Genomic DNA, 18439 nt, shown 5'->3' on the forward strand with positions numbered 1-18439 from the left:
TCTCATCAGTCACCCGTCTGTGCTTTGTTTCAATGCTAATATTGTTTTAATCTCCATGAACATCCCCGTTAAGAAGCTGTTCTGCTCTCTCTGTCTTATTCACCATCATGGTCATTTGCGTTCTGCGTCATTTGCGTCAAGCTGCTAAACTAGCTTGCTAGGCTAAACTAATTTAAGCTAGCAGTGCTATAGAGAACGCAATCATTCGCACGATTAATCAGGAAAGACACAGAAGAATGGCACTGTTGGTGACCTAATACTTCATTTCAAACTGTTTTTTTTTTTTACTTCTTGGCCAACAGACATTATAATACATACCAATGTGTTTTCTGCTGAGTCGTTTACAAAGGCCTGTGCGTTTTTAAGGTCCTCTGTAGTCTATGGTTAAGCTTTTCCGTGGCTTAATTATCTTTGGGCCACAGCACAGTCATATGCTAATTTTGATGCTGCCCTTCTGCAGGTTACTCATTCATAGCAAAAAAACAAAAAACAAACTTAGCTTGCATATCCAAAGCTAAATGGATATTTCAGCTGGAGCCTTGTGCACCTGTAAATGACCCGACAGGCAAACAGAGAGCCATTATTAGTGGGTCTTGTCCTGCAATTTTTTTCTACATTGTACTCAGCCACTATGTTTCTTGGCACTTAATGATGGACAGAAAAGGTGCACAGGAGTATGAGACAAAGCAGCTTAGATACGTTCTGGAATAACGTGCGAGGGACCGGGAGAAATCACCCAAAGGGCGCAGTGCAGGAACATCTGCCAAAGCTACAATCATTTTGCCTTGTAAAGCAGAGTTCCTACACAAAGGCTCATATCCGTCCCATTTGATCCTTTCATCATTACCTTTAAAATCCAAGCTTAGTGAAACCAAATTTTTTTTGCAAGGATATTACTCTATAACTTCAACCCATTTTTGAGGATCGCATTCACTTCATTTCGGGAGGATATTTAAGGATCTTTATGTTAGCAATTCCCCTCTAATGTCCCAGACATCACAGCTGTCTCTGTTAACTCAGGGATGTCTTTGTAAGACTCTTGAGAGACATCAGAAAACCACCTCACTCTATCTGCTCAGAGTTGATCCCATAGAAAACTGCTAGACAATAAAAGTTGCATATCTTTATCAACTTAATGAGACTACTTGAGGTTGGAGTAGCCTATAATGTGCCGGTCCAAGAAACCAGAGTTCAGACCCATACCAAGAGCAAATGACATCATCAGAGCCTGAACTGGTTCAGGAATGAATTCCAAAAGTTGAATGGATTTTTCCTCAAACTAAATTCTATCATCCAACCACATTTCATCAAAACCTGTCTTCAACATTTTGATTTATCCTGCTGATTCAGGAAGGCAGACAAAACCCACACCGGTGACCACATCGGTGGAAGCAATTAACCCGGAGAGAGTCCAGTTTGAAAATCCTCTCAGTTTAAAAAAAAAAAAAAAAAAAAAACTGTCAGGAGAATCAGACTTATTGTCTTTTTTTATTCCATAATTCATCTTATCAAAACCTGGTGTTTTATCCAAAACTTCTGAGGCCAGTTTACCAAACTCGCTGGAGGAGGGCAGTACAGGCCAAGGAAGAGGCATGTGGTTGACACTTTGGTGCGCTCCTCTCCATGGGTCGACCAGCTCCATCTCAAATGTAGTCAGAAACACCTTTAGAACTCTGTAATGGGCTGCTGTGAAAACTGAGACTTTTCATTTAACAGTGTTACGGTGGCGCCTTGAGGATGCAGAAAAGGATTTGTACCACAGTAAACGCATTACTCTGCTACTTCATGCACAGTCCAAACATTATCAGGTTCCTCTTAGACTGTGGAACATCCATACACAGTGACCTGGTGCTGGGTTGCAAAGACCCGCTCATCACTGCTGTTTTCATGTTGGGTTTGGCTCGCATTGGCAGAGGCATGTACTCTCCCAGTGCTTTCACTGATTTCATTAACTCCAAGAAGCTGACACCAACCCTTGAGTGGCATCACTTTAGTCAATCATCAGATTTCACAAAGCTCCCTCAAAACGTTCTGTTTCTGTTACTTCTTCCACATAGATAGTAGAACGTCTGTAACCAGACTGGTGTGTAAAAATCATTAGTATCTCAAAAATGGGCTCGTTGCAATGCTTTTGACCTCTGTGAATAAAGTAATTAATTTACTGTCATATTAACTGGTCAGACTCAGAACCAGGATTCCCAAACTTCACTAGTAAGCCTACAGGCGCCAAATACGAGCCGGTCAGAGGCAGCGTAAGGCTGTGGCCAGGGCTTCTGGGGATGCACATCCAACAGGCCTATGTCCCTTTCCTCCTCCACCGGTAAAAAGTGCCCTTTTGGCAGGCAGTATTTTGCCTAACTTGCCTAACTATGGATAGATGGCTGAAACGAGGGAGCAGCACTAGCTGTGAGTGGACCCGCTGACGGTCCGACTGTTGAACTTGCCGCTTTGCTTGATTGTGGGCCAAGTAATTATGAGTGTAAAGGAGGTTAATTGTAAATTAGCTGTTTAAAAATAAAACATTATTATGATTTTTTTTTATACCCTGCATTTTTTCCCCCCACACAGCCTGAGAGTAAAAGAGGTTGATGAACAATGTAGTGAGCTATCTGCTGATGCAGATATACAAAGGCTCGTTAGAGACAATGCGGAGTGACGGTAATCCACACACTGGCTGACTGGGGTCAATCTAAATTGCTGTGAAGTCTTCTAACACCACAGTTGCAGGATTAATGCAGCGCTGTTAGATTGGACTGTGCAGTGCTGCGCGATTGACACACACACACACACACACACACACACACAGATTTAGTACATCTACAATTTGAGGGGGGTGTTTTGTATTTTGCAGGGTTTGCTTGTTTTGCTTGCAGATCTACAGCGGAATATTTTGATGAAATCTGTCTGCATTCAAACATGACATCATACCAATCGCAACATCTACGTTTTGCGATACACTCAAACACTCTTAACTGTGGCGCAGAGTTAATCTTGGCGTAATGAAGCAAAATGGGTGAAGGTTCAAGTGTTGTATCACAGCCATGCCTCGTTTGTCAGCTAGTGGAAGCGGAGGAATAGATTAACAGCATGTTAACAACTCGCAATGTCGAACTGGTGTATTTTTTTTTTAAAGTGTGATGGAGGTATTTTGGATGTCACCAGTGTCAAGACCCTGAAAACAGCAACAGAAACAGTTCTTAAAGGATAAGGTGGGCATTATTTTTAGTTTCCAATCCCCTGCAGCAACCAAAACCTGTCATGAATTGCGCAGAAGCCTCCTGTTGCTATAGCTACTCATCATCAGGACCACTCATGCTAAAAAACACAAGGACAAAAGAGCCACAATGTTGAATTATCCATCCATCCATTTTCTATATCGCTTATCTGTTGTGAGGGTGGCAGGGGGGCTGGAGCCCATCCCAGCTGACACTGGGTGAGAGGCAGGGTTCGCCCTGGACGGGTCACCAGCCCCTCGCAGGGCCATCAGGAGCAATTAGGGGTTCAGTGTCTTGCTCAAGGATACTTGGACATGGTCACCAGGGGAAGTGAGGATCGAACCAGTGACCCTTCAGTTACTAGACGGCCACGCTACCTCTAAGCTAAGCTTCCCCCTTGTTGAACTATATTTTTCCTAATTTGTTCAGGCAGCAGAGAGACGCTCTCCGCAGGACGTCAATTTGATGTAAGAAGTGCAAAGTGTGAAGAGAGAGAACAATTAAGAGGCGGAGACGGAGGTGCACACAGACAAAAGGCATTTTTACAACACAAATGTGTTTGCTTTTCGCCCATAGCCCACCATTTAGTTTCACTTTCGGCCCTCCAAGGGAAAAAAAATAAATTCAGAAGAATAATGTGCCATGTTGGGTTTTATGAGGGCAATAGAATGGCCAAATAAGTGAACTACAAGCAGCTTAACTGGGAATCCGTGTAAGGATTTTTATTGCAGTCAAAGTTCAAAGAGAGTATAGAGTACCTGCACCTGAACATGCATAAAATATAACTGTTGTGTAAGAGCATTCAACGAACATGCAATTTATCAAAATTTATTAGAGGGAAAGTAAAAGCAGCTCCTTGTGACCGTGCTGATGGAGCACTACCCCTTTTCTCAGAGTCCCATATTTCCTCAGTTCCATTCCATTTAAGTTCATTTTTTCTGAGGTGAATTAACTTTTTCCCCCGGAGTCATTTATGGTGCACTTCCACATGTCGATCAGTGGAGCCAAGAATCAAACCACCAGCGCCACAATTAATGCCGCTGTGTGTGTGTGTGTGTGTGTGTGTGTGTGTGTGTGTGTGTGTGCGTGTGTGCGTGCGTGCGTCTGAACCCACCCTCTGAACAAAATGTTAAAACGCTTGATTTCAAAACATTGTATTGCTAAGAGTGCGTATGGTGACTTGATTTCCTCACACTTCCTGTTTGCTTAGATGCGTATCCTGTCTCAGAGGTGGTCTACACGTGGACACAGGGAGCAGCCAAGTCAGTAGTGGTTGCAGAGGAAGGCTCACGGCTCAATCAGTATCATCTGATTGGTCAGACGGCCGGGACAGAAGACATCTACACCAGTCGAGGTAGAGAGAAGTGACGACACATGATCTCTCCTCAGTGATCGTTTTAGCTTGAAGTCACCAACTTCCGTGCCTTCATTTTCCTTTGTTACTCCATTATTTCCTCTCTTACAGTCGCGTCAGGCAGAGGCAGGGGTATTAAGCTCCAGCCCCAACCCCATTATTCAGCTCTGTGTTATTACAGTGTGTGCCATCCAAAGATGTTGTGAGAAGAAAATGTTTTCAAATCAAGCTGGATAGAGACAATGAATGAATCACAAGGATTTGAGAACGCCTCCCACACATAGCCAGCTGTCTCTGGAGCTACCGGGAGTAGAGAGAGAGGGGAGGGGGCAAAAGAAATCACTTATCCGTGGTCTGAGCCACTGTAGGGTTAATCCGTACGCAGGCCCATCAGTTGTGCTTTTACTGAGTGACGTCACAACTCAGGGATTGGCTGCGGTGGCGGCGGCAACACGTGGGGGGGGGTCGATCGGCATCTGCTTAATTCCGTTATGTAAAGAAGTATGATAATACATTTCTGCTCCTTGTCAGTAGTGAGTTTAATAGTGGGGAGGCCCTTCTATATCTGTAAAGTAGTTTATACCGTATGTGCCGGGGAAAGAAGGTGTTTACTCTGGATAATGCGGGAGAACCAAACACTCACCAATAATTATGCAGGAAATGACAGGGGACGCCTCTGCCAACTGGAATTGCTCTTGTGCGCACACCTCTCCCCAGCCCTCCCCGCTCTCTGCTCAGACCAGTTTAAGGCACACAGAGCCTGCGTGGCCTTAATTAGCATTGCTAATCTGAGTTACAAACCCTCCTTAACCAGCCCAGAATAGCTCAGCACAGTGCTCATACAGGGCTAAAGTGACCTTTGACCTCACAGGTTAAGCCAAGTGACGATATGAACTAGGATGACAGGCAAACCTTGTAATTGTGTCATGCAGTAAATTACAAAACAGTATGATACAAGTCAGCGCTGTCAGATCAAAGCAGCGGATGATTCAACTCGACAAACGCCAACTCTCGACCTGTACTTACCAGTTGACCAACATAGCCGCGTTGTTCTCCGCTATGAATGGCAGTTCCCCACAGACGCGACAAAAACCAAACAGTAGAATCCACCAAAACCGCATTTTCATGCCTTGAGCTTTTCCATCCACGTCCGAGCCCAGCAGGCAGTCAGATCTGAGGGAGGATGGCCCAGTCATGCCACCACCGAGCAGGGCTGCTGGCGAGTAGTCCTTGGAGCCGAGGCAACACAAGTGCCCCTCTCGTTAAGGACATGGTGCTTGTCGCTGCATAGCACAGAGACTTTCCAAACTTTTCCTCCAGTCCCTCAACCCCCCTCTGCCTCAGTCATGTGTGCACCTGCTTGTAATCACCGCTGATCCAGGTCTGTTGGAGTGTTCTAGCTCAGACGAGGATGTATGTCCCCAATCTAGTGTGGCCTGGCCTGATAGAATGGGATGGCCTGTCTGTCACACAGAGACACACACTCACACACATAGAAAGAGAGAGAGTGTGAGAGGGAGAGGGAGAGAGAGAGAGAGAGAGAGAGAAGGAGAGAGAGACACAGGATGCAGATTGTGACAAGGGATTAGTGAGACAGAAAAATCCGATTTTGCCAGGAGAAAGCAGCAGTCATCTGTGGATTTTCAATAGTTTATCAGACGCCGTGGCTCGACAGGATTTTTGAGAGAAAAGAAAATCCTTCCAATGCAATCTTCAGTTGGTTAACAGGATATGATGATTTCCCCACCAACCTATTTTTCCAAAATTTTGCAGAGCAGCCGGGATTGGAGGTCATAAAGTTTTTTGCTCTGCACTTAATCACAGTTATGTTCTCAAATATGGGGGAAATGAAACATCACCACCAAAGAAATGATAGGAAATATGAGAACAGGTCCAAACCACATGATGTAAAAACAAATGGTCTCAGTGCAGAGCTCTTCCCAAACATATCAGGACAACAAAAAGAGCTCAAAAGAATAAAAACAAGAATACAAACACTTGAAAGCACCCATACAGTGCACAAATCCACCAAGAGGGCTATGTGGAAACAGACTATCAACATGGTTTCATCGTTTTCCATTAATAAATGTTTTCCCAACCACCAAAGACAGGTTCACATTGATTGATCCGATTCATACTGGTCCCCAGTGTACCACGTTGTACCAAAATTTGGTTACCCATGGTTCTTTCATCGGCCCACTGGTGTTGCATTTCATTCCTCTTGTGTGAAAAATGAAAATTTTGAAGATATTTCTGAGTTTTGATGCGTGAACAATATTCAGTTACATGTTTTGTTTAATCCTCAAAATGTTTTGGAGCTGTCTGGTCCACTGAATTGTCTCAAGTCTGGATAATCTACTGCTAGGTTAAGACGAACCAGAAGTTCTTTTTTAATCCGTGTCCCAGTAGGAGCTGGCTGGAAGATTTCGCGGTGATGCGGGATGATTGTGTTGGACCTCCCCTCTGTAATGAGCACGGCCTCACAGGCCAGGCTTTGAGTCTTGAGCAGCATTTGAATTGTTTTGTTCTTTCCTGTCTCTGCCAGCTGAGGAGGTCCATTATGTCCACAGCTGAGATTGAGAAGATTATAGATTTTGCTCTCATGTATCAACAACAGTGACATTACACTGGCTTCCCATCAAATTTAGAGTTCAGCTGAAGACAATAGTGATTATGTTTTGACCCTTGCATGGTCAGAGCAGCCATTTAATACCAGAGATCTGAGGCACCCTGTTTAGCATTTGTAGATTGATTCCTCACTCCAGGTTCAAGACAAAGTGATTCATTTAACTGACTACCCGTTGCAACTTGTGCACCATGCAAGCTGAGCTGATATACTGCTGACTGACCCATGATCGTAGGTCAAACCATACACTTGGTCCCTTTTTCCGTTAGTGCTATTTTATATTTTCTCAAAATGCATGAGCTTTCAATCTTCAGAAAACTAAAAACGTGTTTTTACTGTTGCTACTGCACAGGTCAATACACTGTGATGATGGCTCATTTCTACCTGAAGAGAAAGATCGGTTACTTCGTCATCCAGACCTACATGCCTTGCTTCATGACTGTAATCCTGTCCCAGGTTTCCTTTTGGCTAAACCGTGAGTCCGTGCCAGCACGGACGGTCTTTGGTGAGTTTGAAGGCACCCATAAGGCTGCCATGATACTTTGGATATTTATACTATATTAGTACCGGAACATATGAATATTGCAGGAATATTCCTGTTGAATAACTGATAACATTTTTTTTTCAATGTAAACTGAAAAATATCATTGAAAAAAAGATGAATGTGGCTTTTACAAGCGCTGGCTGGTTGCCCCCTGGTGGTCCCTGAAGGTTTTACAGCTGTTCCTTGACCATGGAGAGATTGCTTTGGGATCCACCATTTTTCCACACACATTTCCATGCATTAGATACTGTGTGTCAATACTATACTCCAATTCATGCAAATATATAACATTTTGAAGTGACTATTAAAACAGCGCCCGTCTGGTTATGAGCAGAATGTATGCAAGGTAGCGATTCACACCCAGATGAATTCATTCACTGGCCAGCATCTACAAAGAGTTCACCCCTCAGTTTTCTGATGAAACACTTCTTTGCAGGTTTCGGTGAAAAGTAAGTTAATGTGAATGGTGAATATGATTTTGGTGGGAGTCAGGATTGCTATGGTGTTAGTTCATATTAGTTAGTGAATCAGCATCAACGAGGTAGGAGGCTGAAGGGTCCCCCCAGCTCCGATTAGTCTGGGTCTCTCAGTCCACCGCTTGATCCCCCGTCCCCTCAACAATGGTCCTTTGGTTGGATTACCATCAGTTGTGCTAAAGCTTGTGTAACAGGTTTTAATTGCGGTTACTTATAGTGACCCGCTCTTTCCCATCACCAGGTGTGACCACAGTACTGACCATGACCACGCTCAGCATCAGCGCTCGAAACTCGCTTCCTAAAGTGGCGTACGCTACTGCTATGGACTGGTTCATTGCGGTGTGCTATGCATTTGTCTTCTCCGCCCTCATTGAATTTGCCACAGTGAACTACTTCACTAAGAGGAGCTGGGCCTGGGATGGAAAGAAGGCACTGGAGGCCCAACAACCTAAGGTTTGTGTCTGCGTGACCTCACACATTTCAAGGTCCCAAAGCTGGCAGATGGCTGGGGATGCGGGGACGAAACTCTTTGTCCCTGCAGAACTTCAGAAGAAGTTTAACTGTTTATTTGGGGGCTGTGACTTGACTCGGTTTGATAGTCAAGCTTAAAATTTGAGGCTAGAAAATCACAACTCTCAATTGGATTTGACTCAGAATGAAATAATAAAGAAATACAAAGCACCAATGTGGATATTGCTGTGCTCACTCGGTACAATTAACTAAATGTGAATGGGCGTGTTTGAAGCATTAATAACCCTCATGTGGCAAAATGAGTCTTAATATGCTGGTAATACGTTGTGAGTTAGAACTCAGAGCACTAATGATACGCAGTAACATGGCCATTTACAGTTGATAATGTGAGCAAATACTGCATATCTACTGACAAAAAATGGACAAAAATCAATTAGTAGTTATAGGAAAAAATAGTAGCTTTAAAAAAAAAGGAAGAAAAGCAGCAGTTCGCTGTAGCTGTACCTCATCTAGTGGAAATGAAAAGATTTACCTCTGGAGAAAATGTAGCTGTTCACATTGAACAAAATCTGCTTTAAATTGTAATATTTAAAGTCTTTTTTATGGACAAACACAATATATGTGATTAATGCACATGAGGTGATGACAAAAAATGTTCTGTACTGCATTAGAAAAAAAACATTTAGGTGTTTTTTTAATTGGTCGATCGCCCTGTTACTTATCATGTGATTACGAAGCCACAGTGAGTTTCTGGCCGAGTGGAAATTCTTTTTTCACTCACATAGAAGGGAAGAAGTGTGGAAAATTCCATGCCATAATAATCCCATTGATAAGTTACTCAACCAACATCATGGCCCGGTGCAGCTCTTCATTGCCCTTAATCACTAGGGCTGTGCAATTAAATCAAAACAGCAATGCACAGTAAAATTTCACGATGCAGCTTCGGCGTTACAGCCCCTAGCGATGTAGACCCTAGTAAAACTCCGTCTTAACACGATGAATGTTACGGCAGCTATATTTCAGCGGGGAACTGTCCTGTAACACGAGAACCTACATGCGCTTTATTTCTGAAAGCAATGTTATGACAGCTACATTTAGCATGTTCAGCAACAGCATGCAGCAGTGCACTTTAGTCTGACTGTGCAGAATACTGCGGTCCATATCATATCATACTGCTGTATGGGCTCTCTCCAATACCCAATGCTCCATGTACCACTTTTTCGTGTTTCTACTTATTTTTCTTACATCTGACAGATGTGTTTTTGAGGTGGCACTTATAAGTACACTCACAACGATTTTTTTTTTCCCCCTTCAGAAGAAAGACCCTTTGGCTCTCTCTAAAAAGCCAAACAACACCTGCTCTGCTGGTGTGAATTACACCACCAACATTACCAAGGACACCTCCATCGCCACCATCTCAAACAGCACAGCAGTTCAGCTCAAGCCCTCTGAAACAAAGGCCCCGGACCCCAAAAAGACTTACAACAGCGTGAGTAAGATCGACAAGATGTCCAGGATAGTGTTCCCGGTGCTGTTTGGGACCTTTAACCTGGTGTACTGGGCCACGTATCTGAACAGGGTGCCAGTCATCAAAGGGGCTGTCTAAGCTCTGCTAGATGCTTCGGTCAGATGCGATAACTGGAATGCAAATAAAAATGATGCCAAGCACTTAATCCTTGTATCATAGAATGTTTTTTTTTGTTGTTGTTGTTGTTTTTTTAGGTAAATCAATTTCATTGCATGTGTGCCGCTGCAGGAAAATGTTGCCATATTTGCCTTGAGTTTGTATCATATAGAAGATATGACTTTTCTTAATAAGGCAATTTTATCAAATTTGAAAACTCACTAGTTAGTTTCTTTCAAAAGGGTGATGTTTTCAAATGTTAGCATTTGGCATTTCTATTTCCTCCTTGAGCCTGCTGTCGGTGCAGACGTACTTCAAGGCCAAATGCTATGCAAAACACTGTTATTGTTACTACTGTTATTACTCAAAGCCGTGTGAACATGGGCTGGAGGTCCAGAGGAGGGAGGCTGGGCTCAGGCACATGGACTGTTGCTTCCTTATTAAAAGCAGATGAATAGCCATGCTAAATGTGTTGCCTTCAGAGTGTAACCACTCATTATGAATGCACTGAAATACTCTACCCTTAAATTACTTTTTCAGGAGCAAACTGTACAATTTTCATGATTGGCTGGCTTTTTTTTTTTTTTTTTACCCTTTCATTGTTTTAGATTTTTAAAAAATGTTGTTTTTTTCCCCTCAGCTTTTAAATTTTTAACAGCCACTTTCAATTTTAATATCTTTCTTTTGACAAGGTTAAAAGGTTAAATCGAGATGGATTTCCAGCTTAAGTGATAGTGGCAGTGTTGTATGTGCGGCTGTAGTTTAAGAATGTGTATATAGAGCACCACTAAATAATGCTAGCTTTTGTGTTTTGCATAGACAGCAACGCGGCATTTCTGTAGTTTAGTGCTTCATTAGATGGAAGTGAGCAGAGCAGCTTTAGCTTCAGCAGTTTTGATAGAATATATGATGCTTTTTAATTTTGTTAGATAAGAATGTTGTTCTATGAGCTTTGACGATAACTTGCAAATATTTATAATATTTTTGGATGTTCTGAGTAGATCACTTTTTAGCGTTATTTAGAAGAACTGTGGTTGTGACTCTCACTCAAGCAGATTTTCAAAACGACAAAAGCCACAATGACCAAGATTTGATGGTAACATTTAACATAAAAGGAATGCCTTTTATGCATTTGTCATATATCCTGAAGGAATAGTTGGGAACATTTTGGGAAATCTGATTGTTATATTGCCCAAATGCATGTAGATGAGAAGGTGACTCCCTAAAATCTTGGTATTTCACCCAGGGGTGGTGCCTTACATCCTGCTTCACACAGCCTGTGGTCTCGTGTGTGTTCTCATTGGATCAGATGGGGTTGTGTTGTCACATTTGGGATATGCTCGTAAAACTACACAGCTGAAGCTTTGTTGTCCTCGTAAAGCTCATCTTGCCTTAACCTAACGATGAAAGCTAGAAGAGACTGCATGTGTAATTGCCACTCGAGACGCGTTTTTTCTCTTTTTGTGACGCGAGGATGGAATTTGAGTTTTGATTTTTGTTCCTTGAACTGCTGGAACGACAAAAGCTAAATTAATAGTTAATTAACAAATTGAGAAATTCACCAACAACGACCTACAGCAAAGAAACAGCTGCTGATGCAACCGCGCGTTTGGGGTCCACCCAACCAAGCGGGTTTAACGAGAAATTAATTCACGGGACATGAGATGTTAAGGTAACGCAATGGCAGCTTCTTCTTTTTTTTCCATGGCAACTCTGAGGGGACACGATTCCTCAAATACGGACAGCTTTTACATCGCCATGTTCCGATGATGGATCAACCATCAGCCCAACCTGACACTGCTATATACTGGAAAACCAAACATGAATGAATGAACATGTTGAAATGTCATGTGTCAAGGAGTCCTAGATGTGAGGTTGAGTCCCACTCGGGTGTCTGTGTGCTAGATAAGAAACTACAGCCAGGGGACCATTAGCTTAGCTTAGCTTAGCCAAATACCAGTTAAAGAGCAAGCCTGGACCTGTGTACCAAGTTATCCCCAACTAAAATCCTTTAAACTTATCAATTAAGTCGACTAACCAAGCAGTTCTTCTTTCGATGATGTACATTAAATGTTCTTTTTTCTTGTGTTCTGGCGTGTCCTGATTCCACCTGTAGTCACAGACACACAAGCGTTCAGATGTTGAGGGAACGTCCAGAACAGGGCTGTCCAAAGTGGGTCCCGCGGGCAAAATTGGCCCATCAAGTGTAAAAAAAGAAGAAGAAAAAAAGAAAGTGAAACTAAAAAAAAATAAAATGCAAAAGTAATTTGCATTTTAAAAACTGTAATTTCATGTCCATCTGTTTTCTTTTGTGTGAGGTGTTTCAACAAACAAACAAAAAAGCATTTTACATATACAGCTTCCCTAACGCCTGCACATTAACAATGACCTCATGCATCTTACATAAATAGATCTTTCTGTCACTGAAGCATGAGTTGATGAATGTCATTCAAGTCTGTAAAAGCTTAAATGGTGTATAATCAAGAGAACTGGCAACCGTTTAGTGTTTGCCTTCAGCCCACTGAGTCTGACCCTGTCAGTGAGATGTTCGACACCCCTGGTCTAGAGGAAGGGTGAAGTCGATTTTTCATAACGATGGTTGTTTGTTTTAAACTGTAAAAAAAAAAAAAAAAAAAAAAAAAAGTTGTTCTGTAAGGCAATAACCTGTAAGGCAGGACCTCGGTTTCCCCCAACCGCTTCTTTAAGTCTTTGTATGAAGTAGGTTTTTTCTGGGGTCTTTATGCCATTGTTGTCTGGCTGCAGCCTCACAGTCGGGATACAAATCCAAATATGACATGGGGCCTCTCAAGGTGAACCTTACTGTACAGGGAATGGGACGAACTGAACTGATTTTTTTAGGTCACGTAAAGTCAAGTTTTTTTTTTACACAACACCCATTGCTAAAAGGCTGCACACTCGGCACTTCCGGTACATTGGCAGTTCTCACCGACAGTTATTTCAAAATAAAAGTGAACTTAAAAATGAAAAATTCCATTGTGAACACAATTTATTGATGTGTGGCCTGTCACGACTTGTTTAGTTCATTTTTATCTACTTATCAAGCTCACCACTCGTGTTACTATGTGCAGGCTGTTCTGTAAATGGAAATATCTAGAGCAATAAATAATGTGCATAGAATTCATTTCTGTCGATGCTAATATGTGATCATTAGACCTTCATATTTTTGATGTTTTCATGTAATTATTCAGGTAAGTTATGGTTAGATAGCTCTTTTTTTTAGCAACAGTTTTTGTTTTTCTTTGTGCGGCACTGCACAGTGCTCCCCTGTCATATTAACGTTTATTTCGTTTTATTTTTCTCTAACTGTTGTGTATTACCTGACTCCCAATAAAGCTTCACTGACTGAACTGCTCTGCTGTTATTTGTCTGAAGCTCAGAATTAAAACCCCGTGAATCCTGTTTGTTAGCGTGGGTTGATGCTCAATGGCCACAAAGACATTTTAGCGTCATGTTATGAGGTCGAAGCTGAGAGTTCAGACAGATACACTTGGCATGAATACATAGATGCGCCCAGGGAATACTTCGTGACAACATATAATTTAAAATGAACTTTATTGATGCTGTCGACGTGACCGAGCTTTATCTGTCTTGATGGAACGACGCCCCCCCACGCTCTGCGTCTTCTTTGATTATGCACATACACATCGGGATCATGCAGCCTCTATAGTGGGTGGACTGTTAAATCCATCGTGGGGGTCTCTGTGGCAGCAACATCTGGCTCACATCTGCTTGTCAAGGATTTATCTCCATTTAAGTTGCTTTTTCTTTCCGGCAGAAACATACTACCAAATTAAGCTGTCACTGATGGCACCAAATGACATCAATCGTAGCATTTAGCTTGAGAAGCAGAGATGCACCACAGTACATGTATGTTGTCCTGCTGCCATCAATGTTCACTCCCAGGATGTGTTCTCACTTGATGGCCTTTATACGCACATTGAGATATGACATCACTGCCCGGGTAATGAATGGCTCTTCCTCTGTGGTTACTTTCCCAGATCCTCCTGTGTTCTGCAGTAAACGCTCACCTAAGCTGAGCAGGAATCTTACGTAGATGAGCAAACCAGCAGACACCAAAACTCCCCCGGCCTCCGATCACAGGGCCGTTTCAGTGAGGACACGGTAACCACTGTGGGAGTGGGGATAAAAAGAATGATACAAGACACTTCACCAACTATAAAACTACTTTTGTCTGTTACGAATTGGAAAGTGTACAGTATAACACAGCCTTATATTGAAAAAACAAACAAAAAAAACAAACAAAATGCAGATTGCGAGACAGACCGTGAGAACAAAAATATGGCATCAGTAAAAATGATGCTGACAGTCCTACGGTTCGAGAGTTGAAGGAAAGCATCCTGAAGAGACAGATTAGGTCCCAGAAACAACTCACCCAACAAGAAGCTTCCTGGACTGTCAGGCCAAGAGGGAACCTCCATCCAAGTCTTGTCTCTTACTGATTACCTAAAAGATGGAGCCTGTTGATGTGAGATATACTCACTTCATATTTGTAAGATAGAATGTTTTTTGTACTTGTCTTAGTGTACGTACATACCGTGTTCCTCTATTATTTTGACCTGTAGGTACTCTTTGTCTAGGGCTGCCCCCTGCTGATCTTTTGGACTAATATCCCTTGAGTGACTGGCCCCTGCAGTATTCACCTGAGCAGAACTAATCAGACACCAATCCAGATGGCCGAGTACATTGTTTGTTAAATCATGCTCTCCTCGTTGAACCTGGCGGACCCAGCACCTACTCAGGCGGCCCAGGCAGCGTCACAGCTCCATCAGCCAGACCGGGTCTCCTCACACCCTCCAGGTGTCCCGACACCCAGAGGACTCCCTGTGGACGTGGTCAACATGTGACTGAGACCTTTGACCCCCAGACCAGAAGAATACTCACAGGCTTCAGGATGTATTTGAAGCATGAAGGCCATGATGGACATGTATTTATGCAAGAAACTCCTTTTTCTGAAGTAACTTAAGAAAATAAAAGAATGTTTATTGAAAATGTAATAATTTCTAAATGTGCAAAAGAAGCCATTTTTATAAGCATGGACACTTCAGGGAGTTGAACCCCATTCCAGCAGAAGCCCAGGATTTCTAGAGGAGAAGACTTTAGTAGAGTAAGTCGCTGTTTAATGGGTTAAAAAAGATTATTAGTTTTAAATAAGAAAATAAAATTAAGCCAACAGTTCTATTCAGCACTTCCCATTTCCTACCATTCACTGTGCTAAGCTAACTAGCAGCGAGCTGGTCTTCTTCTTCTCTGGCTGCAGAGACAACGTACGTTCAGCATATTTCCACAGAGGTTGTTGTGTTTGTGTGAGTGCTACCAGGAGTCTGACAGATGGAGACGGAAACCCTCTACATCACCTGAGCCCCGATCATACGGACCAACATGAGCAGATGAAGTTGAATAGAACCCTGCTGTTCCCTTTCTGAAGGAGCAAAATAAATGGTTCGTTAAGATGAAGTAAAATTATATGTATTTACCTTGTTGCCATGGTAACATACTGTATATTACTTACCTGAGGAGAACTGCTCCACCAAGGCTTCAGTTCAGTTGGACCGGCAGACACCAAGTCCGGTGAACAGAGGGTCAACCCTGAACAGGGTCGGGAGGGGGGGCAGACAGCAGGACCCCGACGTTGCCCTGACCCTGACAATCCCAGGCATGAACTTACTGTCACCTGAGGAGACGGATGACACAGTGGGGTGGGGGTGGGGGTGGGGGGGCCTCTAGCTTGACTGGAAATAAAAGAGAATACAGGCCTCAGTTGACTCTCATCATTCTGCAACCTCATCTCATGAGAAACATCCTTCTAAACCACCATCAGTCTGTTCATCCATCACATCTACACTATTGTTTGGGGTTGATACCTGGGACGTGTCTGCTGGGACGTCTGTCCCGACTTCATTCGTCCCCATCATCAGTCGCGGCGATGCCAGTGACCTCTGGGTCTCTGAGGTCATGGACCCCATGCACTCCGTCCCAGTCTGCCTCCTCCTCCTCCTCCTGTGTGCCTCCCTCCATCCCGAGGTGGGCTGGAAAAACACTAACCCTCTCATTAATTCTGATTCTAAAAATTACACGACCATTTCATTTAAATTTTGCATTAAAAGGTAATTTTGTGAACAATCTTACTACATGCAGCAAAAAAATGGTTTAAGGGAAAATGATTTTTTGACTGCTGTTGAAGGCATGCTAGCATTCATCCACTAGCATTCATTGTGCTAAGCGAACTAAAGGCTAACAGCCTTGAAGGTGGCTGGTATCCAGGAGGACAAAGAACAAGTGTATATTTACTCCCCCCAAAATACTTCAAACAGCTTCACTACTCTGAGAAGTCTGAATTATGACATCACCACTTCTGGAGACGTAAACATGAGATGAGATAAAGGATCTCCACAAGCTTCTCCGTTAATTGTGCGCTGACCTGCTCATATCCACCAGCCTGGTGGTACCGGTCCCCGGGCCCATGATGGTTTCTCTCCTGGTTGTAGTTCCTGCAGTATTTAGCGTCATTGTATTGTGGAGCAGCGGCAAAGAGTCTCTGTCTCACAGTCCAACCGAGGTTGAATGAAGGACGCTGGTTACCTTTAGGTTATACAGCTAAATTAAAAAAAACTAAACTAATAGCCATCAGTTATCAATAATCCCTGGCAGCTTCCTGTGGGTGGGCGTGGCTTGTCTCCAATGGGCGGGGTCAATCAGATGAACAAGAAGTATAGATCTAAATAGCTCTATCTGCTGGACAACTTTGGAAAGTACAAAAAACAAATTGGGAAATTTATGTTAACACTCAACTCAAATTTCATATTCAGAATATTGTTATTCTTCATTTTAGTGTATGCTTAATTAACCAGGCCATTGCAAAAACAAAGAGGGACAAATTCATTCACTGAAAATCCCAAATTAATTTAAATTGAACTCCCTATATTTGTGTTTGGCTTTGATCGCGGTTTGAATTGAATAGGTTTAGATAACATGATCAACATTTTGCTGTGGTGGTTGAGAGTAAAATCATTTCTGGGATTTTCCAAATACTAATGTTCAAATAATAATGATCATTTTAACTGGGAACTGTTTTTTTTTTGTTTGTTTTTTTACCTTTTCAGTTGTATGACATTGTATTTCTTCCTAGTATTTTTCTTTCAGGCCTGTCACTACCAACCCAGACACATACAGTTCATGACCACATTTATTAAAAGGTAATCTATTACTTTATGCTCAGGGATCTGAAATTCCAATTTGGAAACGTCGCTGAGCTAGAATTTCAAATTAAATGGATTTTCTTTTAAATGAGCAACTTGTGATCACAAGAAATTTACTGTTATTTTTCATCGATGATGACTATATTAGTCAGTATTTGAAAGCGAGCTGTACCATAATCTTACTTCTTTATTGTTATTTTATTACTCACTTGTATACACATATCAGACATATTTATTCTATCCTAGTTTTACCAACATGCTATTTTATATATTTTTTAATGACCTCCCTGTATCAGGGAGTGACTTTGGCCCCCAGTCCTGCAGTACCAGCTTTCCTTCCTGGCTGTAGGAGGATTTGGCTTTCTTGTGTGCGACTGTATTGTTGATTTATTAGTTATGTATTTTACATTTATTTATTTCTCCTTACTTCTGCTGGGCCAAACTGAACCTTACAATGGGCCAAATTTGGGTCCGGGGGCCCCATTTTGGAAATCCCTGTCCATAAATAGCATTCCTCGTGAGTCGCAACTCTATAAATTGATTAAGTAGCCAAACCTCAATCACCAAAGAAGTTGATACATGCACATTTGCTTCATCTGATTACAGCAGGCTTTGCTACCACTGGTAATTTATTCACAATCAGCTGCAGGAAAGTGGCAGAAATATGTATGAATATTAAGATTTATGTTCATTATTTAGGTGATATGTTTTTTGGGTTTTTTTTTGTCCATCAGTTTATTTGAGCTTTTCTTAAATTGGCTTCTGCTGCATCGGGCTTGGAAACTGTTTAACCACTCAACTTTTATGAAGGCCAGCTGCTTCTGGTTCTGGTTCTGAGATCGTGTTTTGTTCATTTTCCTTGCATTCATTCGGGCAGGCAACAAGTGGACT

General features: G+C 42.4%; 2 protein-coding genes across 8 annotated transcripts in view; one reads left to right on the forward strand and one right to left on the reverse strand.

Moving 5' to 3' along the window:
• Nucleotides 1-6015, reverse strand: part of gabrb3 (gamma-aminobutyric acid type A receptor subunit beta3) — a 43621-nt gene extending 37606 nt beyond the window's left edge. For both annotated transcript variants that reach the window (XM_086224896.1, XM_086224895.1), the window contains exon 1: nucleotides 5596-6015. In XM_086224896.1, the coding sequence (XP_086081022.1) occupies nucleotides 5596-5765 (170 nt within the window). In that variant the 5' untranslated portion in view covers nucleotides 5766-6015. The remainder of the gene's footprint in view (nucleotides 1-5595) is intronic.
• gabra5 (gamma-aminobutyric acid type A receptor subunit alpha5) overlaps nucleotides 1-13678 on the forward strand; it is a 28473-nt gene extending 14795 nt beyond the window's left edge. For all 6 annotated transcript variants that reach the window (XM_086224900.1, XM_086224899.1, XM_086224901.1 and 3 more), the window contains 4 exons: nucleotides 4426-4569; nucleotides 7548-7700; nucleotides 8457-8668; nucleotides 10002-13678. In XM_086224900.1, the coding sequence (XP_086081026.1) occupies nucleotides 4426-4569; nucleotides 7548-7700; nucleotides 8457-8668; nucleotides 10002-10292 (800 nt within the window). In that variant the 3' untranslated portion in view covers nucleotides 10293-13678. The remainder of the gene's footprint in view (nucleotides 1-4425; nucleotides 4570-7547; nucleotides 7701-8456; nucleotides 8669-10001) is intronic.
• Nucleotides 13679-18439: the final 4761 nt, after the last annotated feature.

This window comes from Aulostomus chinensis, chromosome 14, assembly GCF_037954235.1.
Source record: "Aulostomus chinensis isolate RoL2024-O1b breed Wild chromosome 14, RoL_Achi_v1.0, whole genome shotgun sequence".
NCBI lineage: Eukaryota > Metazoa > Chordata > Actinopteri > Syngnathiformes > Aulostomidae > Aulostomus > Aulostomus chinensis.